The following is an 18,497-nucleotide window of genomic DNA, read 5'->3' on the forward strand; positions in this document are numbered from 1 at the left end:
AGTCTTTAGAGCACGGTTTCCAGACTATGAAAAAAATCCTAAAAAAAATATATATATAATTAAAAACAAAAAATGGAAAAAAAATCCCTAGCCCACCAGTTGTAGGAATGTATTTTAAGTTTATATAATCCTTTTTGCAGGTGGGAACCACATAAAAAAATTACTCCAGTCATATAGAATTGCTTCAGTTTTGATGTCACCTTTATCATTTGTGATTCCTTTTATAATATACTCTTTCTTCCATTTCTGAGCTTCTTCAATAGCCTCCAGAATATTTTACCACTTTCCTGATATTTATTTTCTGTTTTTTACCACAGTCTTTCCATGACTTTTATTTAGCTAGTTTTACACAGTTCTTCACTTTCTTACATTGTCTCTGTATTCTCTAAGAATTAAGCATAATGTGACTTACTTGCCAGGAACTTTTGATATGTTTTCTTCTTTTCCTTAACTGGCTCTTTAACTTCCTGTGTCTACCATGGGGTTCTAATTTTTCTATCCCTGCAGACTACCTATCACATTCCTCTGGCTGAATCAATCAATGTTCTCTTCAGAGGTTTGCCACTGAATGTCCAAAGTTTGGTTCCTGTTTTCAAATTCTCATTTTTTTCTTGAATAATGTTCATGTATTTGAATCTACAGTTTACCTCTAAAAGCTATTCAACTTTTATTTGTTTTAAAACTTTCTTACACACACTTCTTTTCAGTCGAAATTTCAGTTTTGTCCTGCTCAACATTAAATGGTGATCACTTCCCGTTTCAAATCCTCTGTACAAGGTGGTTTGAAAAGTTCTCGGCCTCGACCATAGATAGTAACACTTGGCACAATTTTTTTTTTTTTTTTTTTTCTAAGTTGGTACACCTGTCATAAGTATCCATGTGAAATTGCAAGTCATTCTATCAAGTAGTTTGTTTCATACAGCTGTCTGTATCCCTTGAAATGGATAAAATTGAGTATCTTGCATTATAAAATTCTTTGTAAAAGAATGCCAAAAGAAATTCATTCGAAGTTCATAAAAGCTTATGGGTACTCTTCTCCTTCGTTTTCGACAATTGAGAAATGGGCTGCTGAGTTTAAATGTGGCTGTAAGAGCCTTGAAGATGATTCATATGGAGGATGTCCAAAAAGTGTAACAACACCAGAAATCATCGATCAAGTGCGGAATATGGTATTGGATGACTGGCGAGTCAAAGTGCATGAAATTGGTGAGACTAGGCATTTCAAAAGAATGTGTAGGATATATTTTGCATGAAGAATTGCAAATGAAAAAGCTTTGTACAAGATGGGTGCTCTACTTGCTCGCAGCAGATCAAAAACACACTCTCATGAAAATCTCTGAACAGTGCATGGAGCATTTTAACAAGAAGAAAACTGATTTTGTGCATCAATTCATTACTATGGATGAGACTTGGATTCACAATTACACACCAGAATCCAAACAGCAGTCAAAACAGTGGACAGAAGTCAGTTGTTCAGCGCCAAAGAAGATATAGTCGGTTCCATCAGCAGGAAAGGTCATGGCATCGGTGTTTTGGGATGCTAAAGGCATTTTGTTTATTAATTATCTTGAAAAGGATAAAATAATAACCGGGGAATATTATTCTGATCTTTTAACCAGGCTAGACGAAAAATTTGTGAGAAAAGACCCGGTTTGCAGAAAAAAAAAATCATCTTTCTTCAGGACAGTACACCTATCCACAAAGGTGTTTTAGCAATGGGAAAATTAAGGGATCTGCACTATGAATTGTTGGAATATCCACCCTATTCCCCAGATTTGGTTCCCTCTGACTTCTGTCTCTTTCCAAAAGTAAAACTCTACCGTGCTGGTTAGCGTTTTTCTTTGAATTAAGAGATGATTGCAGCTGTAGAGGGGTATTTTGTAGATCTTACTGAGAACCACTACAGGGACGGGATAATGGTGCTGGAATCAATGTATTAGTCTTAAGGGAGATTATGTTAAAGAGTTAAAATAATTTTGAAATTATAAATTAGTTTTTTCATTGTTACGCCGAGAATTTTTCAGACCACCCTCATATATTTTTGTGTCATGAACCAGCAAGAAAACATTGGTGTTGACAGTAACACAGTCAATGAGACTTTCTTATTTCTTGCATCTTTTCTCTATGTGAATTTGTGCAGGTCATTATGTTGTTATATGGTATTAGTAATAACTAGTCCATGCTGAACAGAAATTCAGTAGGTAATTACTATTATTATTATTAGCTTTGCTCTTTTTTCCAGATTTTACCCAAACATTTCTATATGTCTGGTAATTATTTCCTACTCTGCTATTTAGATCTTTGGAGATCTAAATTATCCAACAAGGACTAATGCTTCGAAAAATTCCTCCATTTCTTTCTTAATAGCTTTTGTGGGAACCATAAGTATAAATAAGTCATTGTCCAGTTCCCCATTCTTATATTTGCCCATATCACTGTACTTAATATTGCCTGCCATTCAAGATGATTATCTTCATATTTAGTGTTGAATGCTTGAGCTATTCCTTTTCTCTCTTTGCTGTTGGCTGAATATAACATCTTGTATTTGTTGCTTAGAAAGTTCTCACCTGTTTTTGTCTTTCTTCTTTGTTTTGGTAACAAAATATTAATCTGGTGCCTATCCAATTTTTTCTTCTAATTCCATTTATTTTTCATTGATGCTTCTTATGTTGATGGTTCCCATCTACAACTCTTCTGATGTTGAACTGGGATTTGTTTCAGTAGCTGACTTGACTGTTTAGATCTCCAAAAAAGGACCAGCTTTTCCTTTTTGTTTATGTTATATGCCTTCTCTGATGACTGGAAAAATTCCATTTCTTTTCAGTAATAACCCACTCTGGGATCATAGGCTCTTCTGCATGGATGTTTGTGAATATCTAAGTGGGAGATGAATTTCATCACCCAATATAGTACTACTACTCTGCTTATTGGATGTGGAAAAAGTTGCATGTTTGGTTTCTAGAGCAGAATTTCTAGATTATGTGAAAAATAACATTCCCCTAGCATTCCCACAGTGCTTAGTATACTATAAGTTTATTTCTCCATTACACCTTTTGTGAGTAGGGGTCACAAAAAAACAGTCTCATTGACCAGTTTTGATGTTTGTTAACATCACTTCAAAATTGCCTGCAGTTCAAAAAATATAATATTTGTGTTTAATGAATACTATAGATACTCCCCCCCCCCCCCGAACACTATTTCCAGAATAGTTATTTAGAAGAATTTTGCCTGTTTTTGTTTTGGTAACACCAGTTATGTTGATAGCACTTCTGTATTTGTTCTACCTTTTTTTTTTTTCATTTCTTTGCTGTTAGTACTTCTTATGCTGATGGTGCTTATCTTGAATTCTGCTGATCTGGAATTTGAGTTTGATCTGGTAGCTGACATTTTTTACTGTTCTCTGTGTTCCTAAAGAAAAGAGCAAGTGTGGGGTTGTTTAACAGGCAACTGCCCATCCAACATGGAATTTCTGCATGTTGTAACATCATTGTCTTTTGGTGTAAGCCAACGCAGAATACAGTTTAGTCAGAAAAATTCCAAACTGCCAATTCATCAGTATCGTGGTAGATATCCTACTAACAGAGTGTACACCACTAGAAAACATCAGGTTAGAAGCTTTGGTCACTTCTCTGCTTTCCTTAAACAGTTAATGGCCTACCATTTATTCAGATTTGATTTTTGAGCAACCCCTCTCTTTCGGGTTGTTAAAGTTATACTCATGTAATCTTCAGAAAGATAAGGATGCATGATATTGGAAAGAGGATGATTGTCCCGGTACACCTAAGAGAGTTGAAGGAGGGAGTGAGTGAAGTTACTATTAGAGGAGGAATATTATGTTATTACTGTAAAAGAAGAAAGAACATGTGAAAATACAAAAATATTTCAGTAACTAAAACTAATTCACAAATTATTAGTGCATAGTACCCTTTTTCCTCCAAAAGAACAATGGGGAATTCAAGTGCACTTGTTATAACTGCATGCTCTAACAGTGTGTGTGTGTGTACCAGGTTCCAACTATAACACTTATAAATTGAATTAGTGGAGAGATTATTTTATATAGTTAGAAATTACACTGATAAATTAATTATCAGTTTGGCTGATATTCAGTTCCATTCTATGTAACTTATTCTGTATTCAGACTGTTAAGCTGAGAAGCAAATCTCTAAACATCTCCATGCTGAGCAAGTATGTGCAACATGGAGTTAACACTAAAAAAAAGTTAGCCATTTCTTTCCGCATTGCAGAATTCTAATTATGCATGTGATGGGTGTTTCTGAATGTGTTGCAGTAGGTTTGAAGGTGGGAAATTCAAGTGCAAAGTTTGAAGGTTGTAATGAGCTGAAACTTACTGAGATCCATTGCAGCTCATTCAGCATTGCCTCTCACATCCATAATAGGAATTCTGCAATGTGGAAAAAAATGGTCAGTTTTTGAGTCACTTTTGGATTATAGCCATTGAGAGACAAGAGCTTGCTTAACAGTTGAGATGGCTTGTAATGGCTTGAATTAGTGGAGAGATTATTTTATGTAGTTAGAAATCACACTGATAAATTAATTATCAGTTTGGCTGATATTCAGTTCCATTTCTATGTAACTTATCCTCTGTTCAGACGGTCTGTTAAACCGAGAAGCAAATCTCTAAACATCTCCATGCTGAGTAAGTATGTGCAACATGGAGGTAACATTAAAAAAGTTAGCCATTTCTTTCCACATTACAGAATTCTAATTATGCATATGGTTGTAATATGTTTCAGAAGAGCATATTCTCACGAACTCTTGTTAATTGACATTTTCTTTCCCAAAAATATTCCATATTGTTGGGATGGATGATGTGAACTGGTATAGTGCACAGCATCTGGAAGAAGATGGTTTGCAGCAAGCCATTGTGGAAAGGGAGCCATTGGTTTCATGTTGGTAATGAACATTTGGAAAGGATATTGCTTATAATTCCTTTTGGAGGATAAATTTAATCTCTGGAAGAGGATTGATTTTTTGTAGATATACTTGAAATTCTTGATCTGTATGTTTCCAGATGGCAAAAATGTTGTCAATGTACTGGTACCACAAGAATTAAACAAGAGCTCTATAAACTCAAGGAGCTTAAAGCTCATCCAGAACAAGCTTTTACAAAAATCCATGCCCACAGTGGGATTCATTCCCATGATCTGTTGGTTGGTTGGTGGGTATGCTATCCAGTCTGCCAACTGGCTAGCTTTGGATATATAGATTTTTTTATTTTTTATTTTTTCATCAAAATACTCAAAAAATACCAGAAAAGGGGATAATTGATTGCTTATGGCAGTTTCTTCCACTGATTTATAGATCTTATTCTTCCAAGTGGAAATATTTATAGTTAAAACAATAAATTTGAATTGCTTCAAGATATTGGTCTGAAAATTTAGAGACAAATATTGCAAGAGAGATATTGATAAAGAGGGAGTGGGATATCACTCACCGTATTAAAAAAAAAAAAATAATGCCTGAAATCTTGCAGTAACACATCAAAATACTACAGATTTTTCTCATGCTTTGTAAGAAAAATATCAAACAATTTTGATGTCCAAATGTGAGCGACATGTTAAAGGGCAGAAGAAATTTTTCTTCACCTTTAACATGACTCAGGAATTTCATATTGAAGAATAAGGAGCTGTAAACAATCCAGTATCTTCCTTTTTTACCAAGTTGCTTTTTGAAGCATGTAGAACAAAAAAAAATTTCAAACAGTGCATCCAAACCCACTTCTTCTAGATGCTGTATGTACATGTGTGTATGTGTGTGTATTCATTATACAAAGTATGGAAACAGCTATCTTGTTAAAGTAAAACTTCAGTTTAATATAAACCAAAATAATTGGTTTATATTAAATATAAACCACAATAATTATTTATATATGCTCTTCTGAGCAAGTCTCAAACAGGAAATCTCAACTGCTATAAAATCTCATACACAGTAGGCACAGTCACGAGATCTGATTTATTGTGTGTGTGTGGGGGGGATTTATGTGTCTGTATCCTGGAACTCTCAGTAGGACTGTGCCGTTAGGTGTATATAATACATGAGTGCTTATTATAGTTGAGTTCATTATAGAAATTCTGGAATTGGCTACTGTGTTAAAGTAAAACTTTAGTTTAATATAAACCAAAATAATCACTCAACGTTTTGACCTTCACATCAAGGTCATCATCATCTGGAATATACGCATATGTACAAAGAAACCAGCTACACTACAATCTACATGATATACTAAAGTTACATTGATTTAGTCCACCGTTTAAACCTACTGGCCTGACCTCTGGTGAAAAAAACAACTTACTACATCAATGCTAGTTCTGTTATTATTATCTATTTGGTTACAAAAAATAAGCTAGCGAGCAACATTCTCACATAATTACTCATACAAGTATACATATAAATTAGAATAAAACAGTATGGATGGTGGACAATAAGAACTGAAATTATTGCTTAGTCCTAAAGTCAGGATTTGCTGGAAAACTTGAAGAACTAAATGTGTGCCATCTAAATTCTTGGAATTTTTTTGAATTTGAATTCATTCCAGATGATGATGACCTTGTTGTGAAGGTCAAAACGTTGAGTGATTATTTTGGTTTATATTAAACTAAAGTTTTACTTTAACACAGTAGCCAATTCCAGAATTTTTATAATGAACTCAAGTATAATAAGCACTTATATATTATATACATCTAACGGCACAGTCCTACTGAGAGTTCCAGGATACAGACACATACCCCCCCCCCCCCCCCCCCAATAAATTAGATCTCGTGACTCTGCCTACTATATGTGAGGTACTTTCCCAATCAATTTGGTATAAGTTGTCAGAACATGATCTGAGAGGCCTGCTTCACCAAAATTGTTAAATTTAATGTGTTGTTTGCGTTCTTTTTTATGGACAGGAATTATATGTCTAGTTTTACCAATATAAGGTAAGTTGTGCAATGGATACAATATACTCCAGGGTGAGCCAGTGGTTGGGGGGAGGATCCTTAGGAGTTGAATATGTTTTTTTAATTTAGGTGGTTTAAAAGTAGCATCTTTGTATATATGTGTATACTCCAGATGATGGATGACCTTAATGTGAAGGTCAAAATTTCAAGTGATTATTTTAGTTTATATTGAACTGAAGTTTTACTTTAACATGGTAGCTGTTTCCATAATCTTTATAATGAATTCTGATCACTATGTAACTATGAAGGCAAGGATATTATACATAAGATTTTATGGTGTTAAGCAAACTTTGTCTCAGTAATTGCAATCCCCTCTTAATGACTACAGTCACGGAATTCATATTATGCATGTGAGAGATAATGATAAGCTGTTTAAGTTTTAGCTAAATGGAATCAATTAGGAAAATGAAAGAAAATTTACCTTCTCCCATCCATAAAAAAAGTATAATTAAGTTTTATGTAAAAGTATTTTTTTTAACATAGCTACTTTTGGTACCAACAATCACCAGTTTTTATTTGGTTTCATGCAATTTCATCCCCTGAAAGAGTTTTCACTTGTTACTAAAACTTTTGTGCAGATCAAAAACTAGATTTGCAATTCATACATTTTCAGGTGAAGACATAGTATTTTTGGCAACAGATATCAATCTTCCGGGAGCTGTTGACTGGGTTATGATGCAGTCATGCTTTGGTCATCATTTCATGCTTGTTTTAGAAAAGCAAGAAAAATATGATGGGCATCAGCAGTTCTTTGCCATTGTACAGTTAATTGGATCGCGTAAGCAAGCAGAAAACTTTATTTACAGGTAAACTTCATAATCAGAACTAATTCTATATAAATATAATTGATTCATTTTTAAAATTAAAAATGATGCAGAAAACTTTCTGTTAAGTTTCAGTATGAATATCACATCTTTCATAATTTATTATAAATAAAATGTGTATTTTGCATTTGTATTAATATATGCTACTATAAACAAATATTTGCTTTACTACACTGGTACTGTTTTCCATGTTGTGAAAGAAAGGTGATCAAAAATTTAATTTCAAGAATCACAAGTATGGCTTGAAAAAACAACAGAAGAATTATCGGAATGAAATTAATTATAATTCCTTATTTCTTTCATCATTTTATCCATTTCTTATAAATGGCGACCTTATGTTAGCAATTGTTTAACAGAAGTGCTGGGAAGAAAACAAGATCATAAGTGGTAAGTGTTGTTTATAGATGCCTCAGAACATAGTTTGAAAGCCATGCTGATTGGAAATAATATTCCTCTCTTCCAGTAAAATATGCCACCCATATGAATAAATTCTAAGATAATATGGCTTTGCCTTTAAATGTAGTGGTTAATATATACAGGAGGTGCATTTGCAGTGAAATCAGTGGTTGCACTTTTAATAAGCATGCTTAATGGAATATTGTTGCTTTTTATACAAATAGTCAAGCTGAATTCTGTTATTATGAGGTTATCTGGTATGGATGCTTGACCATTTATTATTATTACTCATGCTGTTTAGTGGGAAAATAGATGTCTCAAGCTAATGATTAACTAAATTTATTTAGCTAATTAAATTAATAAGCCTGCTAAATCTGCAAATCTGCAAACAAACCCCAACTCAACATCACCAGAGTTAAAGATCGGTATTATCAACGTAAGAAGCCTGAATGCAAAGAAATGGAGCTAGCTGAGGAATTAGATAAGTACCAGATCGACATAATAGGGGTGACTGAAACAAAAAAGACAAAAACTGGTGAGATCTTTCTGAGCAATAAATACAAAATGTTATATTCAGGCAATGACAATCAAGGAAAAGAAGGAGTAGCCATAGTATTCAACACAAAATACGAGGCTAATCTTCTTGAATGGCAGTCAGTCTCAAGTAGAGTAATGTGGGCAAATATGAGAATGGGGAACTGGACAATGAGACGTATTTGTGCCTATGGTCCCACAGAAGGTTTTACTAAGGTAGAAGTGGGGGAATTTTTTGATGCTTTAGAAAAAGCAACTGACACAATGAAAAAGGAAAAGTTGGTCCTTGTTGGGGATCTAAATAGCACAGTAGGAAATGATTGTGAGACATACAAAAATATTTTGGGAAAATTTGGAGAAAAGAGCAAAGCTAATAATAATGGCAAATATCTGTTGGATTTCTGCTCAGGACATGGACTGGTTATTACTAACACCATGTTCCAACATAGAAATGTGCACAAATTCACATGGAGAGAAGAGGCTAGAAATAAGAAAAGTCTCATTGACTATGTTATTGTTGATAGTGATGTTTTCTCGTTGGTGCAGGACACCAGAGTGTACAGAGGATTTGAAATTGGAAGTGATCACTATTTAGTCTTGAGCAGGATAAAATTGAATTTCATATTGAAAAGAATAACATGTAAGAAAGTTTTAAAGCGAATAAAAGTTGAGCAGCTCTCAGATGTAAACTGTAGACTAAAATACAGAAATATTATTGAAAAGAAAATGAAAGAGTTTGAGAACAGGAATCAAACCTTGGAGATTCAGTGGCAAACTCTGAAGAAAACATTGATTGATTCTGCCAGAGAGGCATGTGGCGAGGTTGTATGCAAGGATAAAAAAATCAGAACTCCCTGGTGGACACAGGAAGTTAAAGAGGCAGTGAAGGAAAAATAGAAAGCATATCAAAAGTTCCTGGCAAATAAGTCAGCTTTTACTCTTACAGAATACAGAGACAAATGTAAGAAAGCTAAACAGTGTGTAAAACTAGCTAAACAAAAGTCATGGGAGGACTTTGGCAAGAATATAGAAAATAAATATCAAGAAGGTGGCAAAATATTCTGTAGGTTGTTGAAGAAGCTTAGGAATGGAGTCAAGAGTGCTGTAAAAGGTGTTAGAGATGATAAAGGTGACATGAAAACAGGAGAAAGAGATATCCTTGAAGTATGGAGTAATTACTTTGAAAAACTGCTAAATGAAACAAGCAGTGATGACAGCACAGTGATAAAAAACACTGACCAGGCATGCAGTCAGGAATACATATCCATACTTGAAGTAGAAAAAGCCATCAAAGGGTTGAAATGTGGAAAGGCAGCAGGAGTAGATGATATTCGACCAGAAATGCTGAAGTATGGTGGTATAAAAGTCTTACAGTGGCTGCACTGCCTAGTTCAGAAAGCCTGGACAGAGGGACGAATTCCTGATGATTGGAGTAGAGCTCTCATAGTACCCATATATAAAAAGGGAAATAAAACTGAATGTGAGAATTACAGAGGTATTTCCCTACTGAGTGTTCCTGGTAAGATCTATCCAAGTATACTTGAGAAATGGTTGAGAAGAATTGTGGGAGAAAAGCTTGGTGAATAACAAGCTGGATTCAGGCCAAATAGAGGCTGTCAGGATCAGATCTTCACTTTACGACAAATAGTCGAGAAAGCATGGGAAAATAACAAAGATCTGTATTTAAGTTTTGTCGATTTGGAAAAGGCATATGACAAGGTGCCAAGAGAGAAGCTATTCAATACGCTGCAGTTATATGGTGTCAATGGGGCATTATATCAAGCAATACTTAGTCTTTATTTGAGTTGTAAGTCAGCAGTTAGAATTGAAGGAAGTACAGGAAGATGGTTTAATGTTAAATCTGGTGTGAGACAAGGATGTACATTATCCCCTCTGTTATTCATTATCTATATGGATCACATTATGAAGGAAAGTGGTATTAAACCTGATATCAAAATTGGGTATGTTAATGTCAGCTCTTTGCTTTATGCGGATGATGTTATACTTCTAAATAAATCCGCTACAAGTCTGCAAGATTCTCTGACTAAATTGAATAGCTGTTGTAATAGATATGGTATGAAGGTCAGCAATAAAAACACAAAGACAATGAAAATAGGCAGAATCATTGAAAATGTCAACTGTGTTGTGAATGGAGAACCTGTGGAACAAGTAAAACATTTCAGCTACTTAGGCACGAATTTTACTGAAGATGGTAAATTAAATATAGAAATAGACAACAGAATCAGCAAAGTTGGTATGGTGGGAAGTCAATTGAATAAATTCATATGGAATAAGAGAGAAATTAGTCAGAACACTAAATTAGCTGTATACAAGACAGTGTTCAAACCAGTTTTAACTTATGGATCTGAGAGCTGGATCAGAAGTAAAACACTTGACCAAAGACTAGAGACCGCAGATATGAGAGTCCTGAGAAAGATTAGAGCCGTGAACAGATGGCATCAATGGCAATATCATATTAAAAACGAGGATATTAGGAAAGAACTTGACATTGTCAGCATCCAGGAATGCATTAGCAGAGCTAATCTCAGGTGTTATGGTCACTTAAATAGAATGGGAGAGGAAAGGTTAGCAAAACAAGTGTTCTCTGCCAGGTTGGCAGGAAAACGACCCAGAGGAAGACCAAGATATAGGTGGATTGATACGGTACAAAGTGTCTTAGACGATAGAAATATAAGATCTGATAATGTTTGAGTCTTGACAAGTAACATACTGATTTGGAGGAAAATTGTAGATAGGAAGTTAGTAATGATGTAATTTTTTCATGTAGTACTGTCATATCCTGGGTCACCCCTTGAGGGTACATGGCAGGAATTTGTTGATGATGATGATTGATGATGATAAATTAATAAGCCAGTATTTCACCTTGTCACCAAGGCATCTTCATGGGCACAAAGAAATATATGCAGGCACACTGATAGGAAGGCAAACACAAATAGATTGTAAAAGGTAGGCATCTTATAGTCCTAATTGAGTGTGGTGAAGAAAACTTGCTGAAGGTCTCAAACCAGATTTCCAGCAATGTGATGCAGCTGAATTTATTTAAGTTTGGAGAATGTTGTAGGTGCTGTTTCAGATTCCAGACACAGCTTCTCTGATTTAAATCTATTTCAAAATAATCTAAGTAGTTAAGCTTGCAGGAGCAAGTGGAGGATACAGTAGGACCCAGACAGGTCCAGATGGTGGAAATGATCTTTAGGCAGGTAAATAAGTGTAGCTAATTTTTTGATGTAGTATAAAGGTGGTCTGTATGTTATAATTTTTAAGAATGTGTGCAGTTTTCTCTGAGGTGCCCCAGATGTAAGGAATGGCAGTGGATTTTTTTATATTCTGGATTTCAGGGGGGGGGGGGGCATTGAGCAGAGAGCTAATGATGATTTTGTTAAGGTGGAAACAGTTGGCTAAAAATGTATCCTGAATGTGATTATTTCAGTGAAGAGGCTAACTTGGTCTGAGCAGACAGTTCTAGCTCTATGTGCTTAGGTTTTGATAACACCATACTGCTGGGATTGGTGGATGTACCTTTCTGTTTGGATGGATGGTTTTTCTGTAGACTGAAAAGGATAATGATCCTTTTAGTAGTTGGGGTAACTAGAGTGTCAGTGAAGAGTAGACAGTTGTTGAGTTAATGTTTTCCTTTTCAATGGTGAAATAGATCCTCAGATGTTGGCTGTTGAGGTGTTTTTAAAAACATTTCTAATGTATCCCTTGCTGTGTGGCCAGATGGAGAACACATTGTAGTGTAGCCATATTGTGGGTTTTTAGCTGGTAGAGTTTAGGGGTATGTTTTCAAAATGTTCCATGTAAAGATTAACACGGGAAGGTTTGAGGTGAATGAGTTCTGAAGGGTTTTTTAAGGGGATACATTATGAATAAGGAGGCTATATTTGTTTATTTATTTATCATATGGGTAAAAATGTATGAAATTAATGTATTTTTTGATGAGGAAAACTATATACACATTTGCAGTTCAGTTAACCAATCGATATCATTATTTAGAAGTGCAAGTTTCCAAGGCTTCCAGGTGGTGTGTGTATGGGGGGGGGGGAGGAACAGTGTCATCAGTGATGTGATGCATAGGTCTGCACAGTGTCTCATGGAAAAGGATAACTGTGAAATTCCCCACAGATGTAAGTGGATACAGCAGCCTTGTCCAGTCCTAAATTTGTTTAGCTGGCTCTAGAGATAGCAAGGTAGATTGAATCCTGGGTTTGATAGTTGGATCTGTGGTCAGGTGCTTGTTTGCAGTTCATTTTTGTCTTTTCCACCAGTCCTGGGTACCATAATCTGATATTTCCACATGCCGAGATAGGATATCTGGAGGTAAGACAGTGAGCTGGATATTACTTATTTCTTTGATGGTATCTTCTTCTCTTCTGGACTGTGGAAGAGTGATGTGAGAAAGAAAAGGCAACCACGAGAGAGGAGTAGACCTTAAGGTACCTGAAGTGGTTCTCATTGCTATGTTGAGCTGTGTGTCCACAAGAGTCATGTAATGACATTTGTAAAGTAATGACCAGGAAATGTCATTACATTTCCCAGTAGCAGTGCTCTGCCACCAGAAAACCAGAGCCAGAGCTGATGTTATAAGAGTTAAAAGCATTACAAACCCAACTTGTGCTGTGAGCTTGTTTATGATATTGTTCTTGGAAGATATCTTAGATAACTTGGTTTTTTTCCCCAAATGTTGTTGGTATGTGAGGCTGCAATCAAGTGTGACACCAAGGTATTGAGTTACTTTTATGGTTTAGAGTCTTTTGGAGGCTATTTCAAAACCGACTGAGAGTCGATGTCTCTGAGATAATATCTGACAAGCAAGATTTGAAATGCACATAGTTTTTTACATTCAAAGAAATGCAGCTAGTTATGAGAGAGAACTTCTTAGCCAAGTGTTTGGGCACTTTATAATTAAGGGGGACCAATACTGTCTGCTATGGGTCTCAAGGATATGTTCTGTTTGTGTATTTTTGTGACCCATAAATCTGGGGAGTGTAAGGATTGTAGGGTTTGTTTTTTAATAGTTTCAGGAGGCCAAGATACAACTTTGTCTAATAATTTTTTGAGATCCTTTTTGTTGTGTTTGTTATTAATTTATTAATAATATTTTATTTATTTTATTTATTAATAAAATGTTATTAATTTCTGAGTAAGATTGACATTTTTGATCATGAGTCATCTAAACAGGTTTAGGACTAAACAAAACTACTGTTCCCACTTGCTACATCTGTGAGGAATTTCACCGTGTCCCTTTTGTATGTATGATGCTGTGCAGCTATGCATCAATCACTGATGACTGCCCAGGAACTTGCATTTCCAAATACTGCCATCAGTTGGTTAATTGCCAATCTGTATATTATTTGCTCATTAATTTCTTGTATTTTTACTCAAATAAATGTAGCCTTCCCCTATTCATTAATGTACCCCTAAAAAAAACCTCAGAACCCATTTGGACTCTCAATTCCCCAGACATGTCATCCTTATTCACTTTCACCTTGTACTCTGGCTATTTTATATGGCAGGCAAAAACCTGCAAACAAATTGAAGGCATAGCTATGTGCTCCACCCCTGCCACCAATCTTTACATAGAGCATTTTGAAAACATAGCCCCAAACTCCGTCTCGCTCAAACTCATAATATGACTACACTACATTGATAATGTGTTTGTCATTTGGCTACACAGTAGGGATATATTAGAAACGTTTTCAACACACCTCAACAGCCAACACCCAAGGATCTGTTTTGCTATTGAAAAGGAAAACAACTGTCTGCCCTTGCCTACTCTAGTCACCCAGCTACCAAACAGATCATTATCCTTTTTAGTCTAAAGAAAACCCACCCACCCAAACAGAGGTAAATTCACCATTATCACTCCACCACCCATCCCAGGGTATGGTGTTATCAAAACTAGCAAACAAATCTAGAACTCCCTACATAACCTTGACATTAGCCTCTCCACTGAAATTAATCACATTCAAGGGTACATTTTTAGCCAGCAGCTTCCACCTTAAAAAAATCGCCATGGCTCTTCCCCCAACCACCACAATCCAGAACATAAAATAATCCATTGCCATCCCCTACATCTGAGGCCTCGGAAAAAACTGCATGCATTCTTAAATATAACATACAGACCTCTTTTATGCCATACTAAAAATTAGCACCCTTATCCACTTGCCTAAAAATCCTCTCTACCACCTGGACCTTCCTGTGATCTACTGTATCCTCCACTTGCCTTGCAACAATGCTTTGGACAGATGGGAAATTGTCAGTATCCATCTAGAACAACACAGAAAATATGTCCATCTACAGTACAGTTGTTCTGAAGTGGCACACCATACCATGGATACAATGAGGGAAAAACCCCGGACCCCTGTTCTGGATTGTGACAGAAATAGATTAAATCAGAGTGCTGTGGCATTTTAAATCTGCCACAGCACTACAAATTCCCCAAACTTGAATTCAGGTGCATCACTTTACCAAAAATCTTCAAGACCATAATTTTGAGACACTTCAGCAAGTTTTGTTTAAGAGATACTTGTGTCATGAGAGGTTTCTTAAATGAAAAAACTCAATTTATTTAAGGCCATATATTTCAGCCTGAATATTACAAGTCATCTTCAGTGGCAACAACAGTTAATTACAAAATAGAACATGAACAATAGATTTCAAAAAGTATGAGCTGTGTAATGTTATACATAAAACAACACAATGGTATAACTGAGGAAATATTGCAATACTGATGATTCATTAGCTCTATATAAAAAAAAAATTATTGATGTGTGATTAGAATAAGACCTTTCCATATCTTAGATAGTAAGAGGCAGTCATTCAGATTTAAATTTAGACAGTGAAGTAAACCCTCAGCACATTCTTTGAACAAATGTTCACATTTATGCCGACATCGATAAAGAAAGAGTGTTTCATACCATACGATGTTGTGGTCTGTATCTGTTCCGTGCTGTGCCAAACCAGATTTTTCAGATTGACTGTTGTTAATGTAAGATTGGTGTTCTTGTATTCTATTTTCCACAGTGCATCCAGTTAGTTCAAAGTAAGAATGGTGACAGCAACAAGGAACTTGCAGACACCAGGGAGAGCTAGAAGAGACCATTTATTGGAAGGAAAGCAGCCACTAAATTGTATTTCTTAAGAATTCTGGAAATGGGCTCTGAGATGCCAGAAATATAAGGAATTGCTTGACATACTGTTTCTTTGTTATTTGAGCTAGGATTATAGGAATTAACAAGCTGCTGGTTGGTCCTTTCTGAGAAGCTATTGAGTTTAATATATTGTTTGATGTTTAGAGTTCCTGCTGTAATAGTTTAGGCGTAGATCAAACAGTATTAGCACGTTGTAATAAAGTTTTTATAATTCCAGTTTTCTGTGATGGATTTTGAGCTGTTGAATGTAGTGTTCAGTGAAAGTAGGCTTTCGATAAACTGAAGTAATTAATTCACCTGATGGGGAATTAATGATGGAGAAGGAGAAGAATATATAAAAGGACAATTTGTTTTCTTCCATTTCCATAGTAAATTTAATATGTGGATGTAGGTTTTTTATTTTTATTAAAAAAAAACAATGTTGCAAAAACCGTGTATATAACCCAAAATGAAGGTTTGAGGATGTATGGATGAGGAAGGGATGTCTTCTAAATGTGCTAAATAAAAGTAAGCAAAGTGCAAAGGAGAGTGGACTTCCCATTGCAGTTCCTTCAACTTGATTGTAAACTTTATTCAAGTTTACAATCTGTAAATAAAATATCCAGAGTGTCGAATAGTGTCACTTTATCGTGTGGAAATGCTTCTGAAAGTAGATGTAGTGTATCCTCAGGAGGGATATTTGTTAAGAGAGATTCTATAGCAAAGCTAACCATTATATCAGTGCATTGCAGGGGAAGATTTTTTACTTTATCTAGAAAATTGGAAGAATTTTTAATAAATGAGCTCCAGTTGCCATCTGAGCTTTCAATAGGTGTACTAAAAATTTTGGTATTCAATAAGTAGGTGAATCTATAGTCTGCAATTGGATGAAAAGGAATGTCTTTCTTGTGTATTGTGGATAAACCATAAAACCTTGGGGGAGGAGGGGGTCTAGCAAAATAACTTCTAAATTTTTCTGTGGTGTCTACATCATGGCTTACAACTTCATGGAGAAACCATAGAAAAACTATCAACAAATTATCAGCATGATTTCTATCTTCTCAAGATAATTGGTCTCTTCTAGCTCTCCCTGGTGTCTACCAAGTTTCTTATTACTGTCATCATTCTTACTTTCGACAAACCGGATGCTCTGTGGAAAAGAGACTACATGAACACCAATCTTATATTAACAACAGTAAATCTGAAAAATCTTGTTTGACAAAGCACAGAACAGATACAGACCACAACATCCTGTGGTGTGAAACACGCTTACTTCATTGATGTCAGTATATTTGAACGTTTGTTCAAAGAAAGAGCTGAGGCTTTACTTCACCATCTGAACTTAAATTGGAATGACTGCCTCTTTCTCTCTCTCTCTCTCTCTCTATCTATCTATCTAAGATATCAGAAAGTCTTAAGACTATTACACTTTTTTTTTATATATATTTTTTTTTTTATATTTGTAGGTTTTCTATAAACAGATAGGCTGATACTATTATTGGTTTTGTTTCTTTATTAGAATGTCAAGGAATAGCAGTTTTCCATCTTTTTCAATTTCTAATGTGAATTTGATGGTATTGTGGAAACTATTGATTTGGTTAAGGTAATCCATCAGTTCTTCTTTCGTATGATCACAAATGAGAAAGATATCATCCACATATCTGTACCAAATTTTCGGTTTTGGAATGATCTGGGATAAGATTTTTTCTTCTAGATCTTCCATGAATAAGTCAGCACAAGGAGGGGAGAGGGGGCTACCCATGGCTAATCCGGTGAGTTGTTTGTAGACAGTTTTTTGCCAAATAAAATAGTTAGAATTTAAACAGTGATTGAACCAAGTAGTGATGTTTCTTGGGAACAAGTTGTCTAAGATGTTGATGAATTCGACCACTGGAATGTTTGTAAACAGAGATGTAATGTCTAGGCTTGCTAGTATATCCTCTTCATAGATAGGGATGTTTTTTATTTTATCTATAAAATGTTGTGAGTTTTTAATATAAGTATCCAAGATGTGAATGTGTTGTTGTAAAATCTTAGCAAGGTACTTGGACAGTTGGTAAGTGCGAGAATAGATTCAGTCAACTATTGGACATAATGGTATACCTTCTTTATGAATTTTAGGAACGCCATACAGTCTAGGAGTTAGTGGGTGCACTGATTTTAACTTTCTTATTACTTCTATAGGCCAGTTAGTCATTCCACGTAATAGTTCATTGGTGTCATTATGGTTTTTTATGGTCGGATCTCTACTGAGAACTTCATAGACAGACCTGTCAGATAATAGATTTTAACCAAATCAATAGTTTCCACCATACCATCAAATTCACATTAGAAATTGAAAAAGATGGAAAACTGCCATTCCTTGACATCCTAATAAAGAAACAAACCAATAATAGTATCAACCTATCTGTTTATAGAAAACCTACACAAATACTGGACGTTACCTCCATTTCAACTCGTCTCATCATATAGCTCAGAAACTTAGCATTATCCATATGCTCAAGAAATGAGCTATACAGTACACAACAGATAAGAATGACCCCTACAAATGGAATTAACTACAATATCCAGAGAACTATCTTTAAATGGTTATCCAAAAAGACTCTACAACAAGATTCTCTTGACTG

General features: G+C 35.2%; 1 protein-coding gene across 4 annotated transcripts in view; it reads left to right on the forward strand.

Moving 5' to 3' along the window:
- LOC150104961 (E3 ubiquitin-protein ligase Siah1-like) overlaps positions 1 to 18,497 on the forward strand; it is a 94,422-nt gene that overhangs the window by 63,088 nt on the left and 12,837 nt on the right. For all 4 annotated transcript variants that reach the window (XM_090396068.1, XM_090396065.1, XM_090396066.1 and 1 more), the window contains exon 6: positions 7,576 to 7,768. In XM_090396068.1, coding sequence (XP_090252194.1) covers positions 7,576 to 7,768 — 193 coding nt within the window. The remainder of the gene's footprint in view (positions 1 to 7,575; positions 7,769 to 18,497) is intronic.

This window comes from Typopeltis vanoorti, chromosome 7, assembly GCF_054136105.1.
Source record: "Typopeltis vanoorti isolate ZY-2024b chromosome 7, IOZ_Tvanoo_1.0, whole genome shotgun sequence".
Classification (NCBI taxonomy): domain Eukaryota; kingdom Metazoa; phylum Arthropoda; class Arachnida; order Uropygi; family Thelyphonidae; genus Typopeltis; species Typopeltis vanoorti.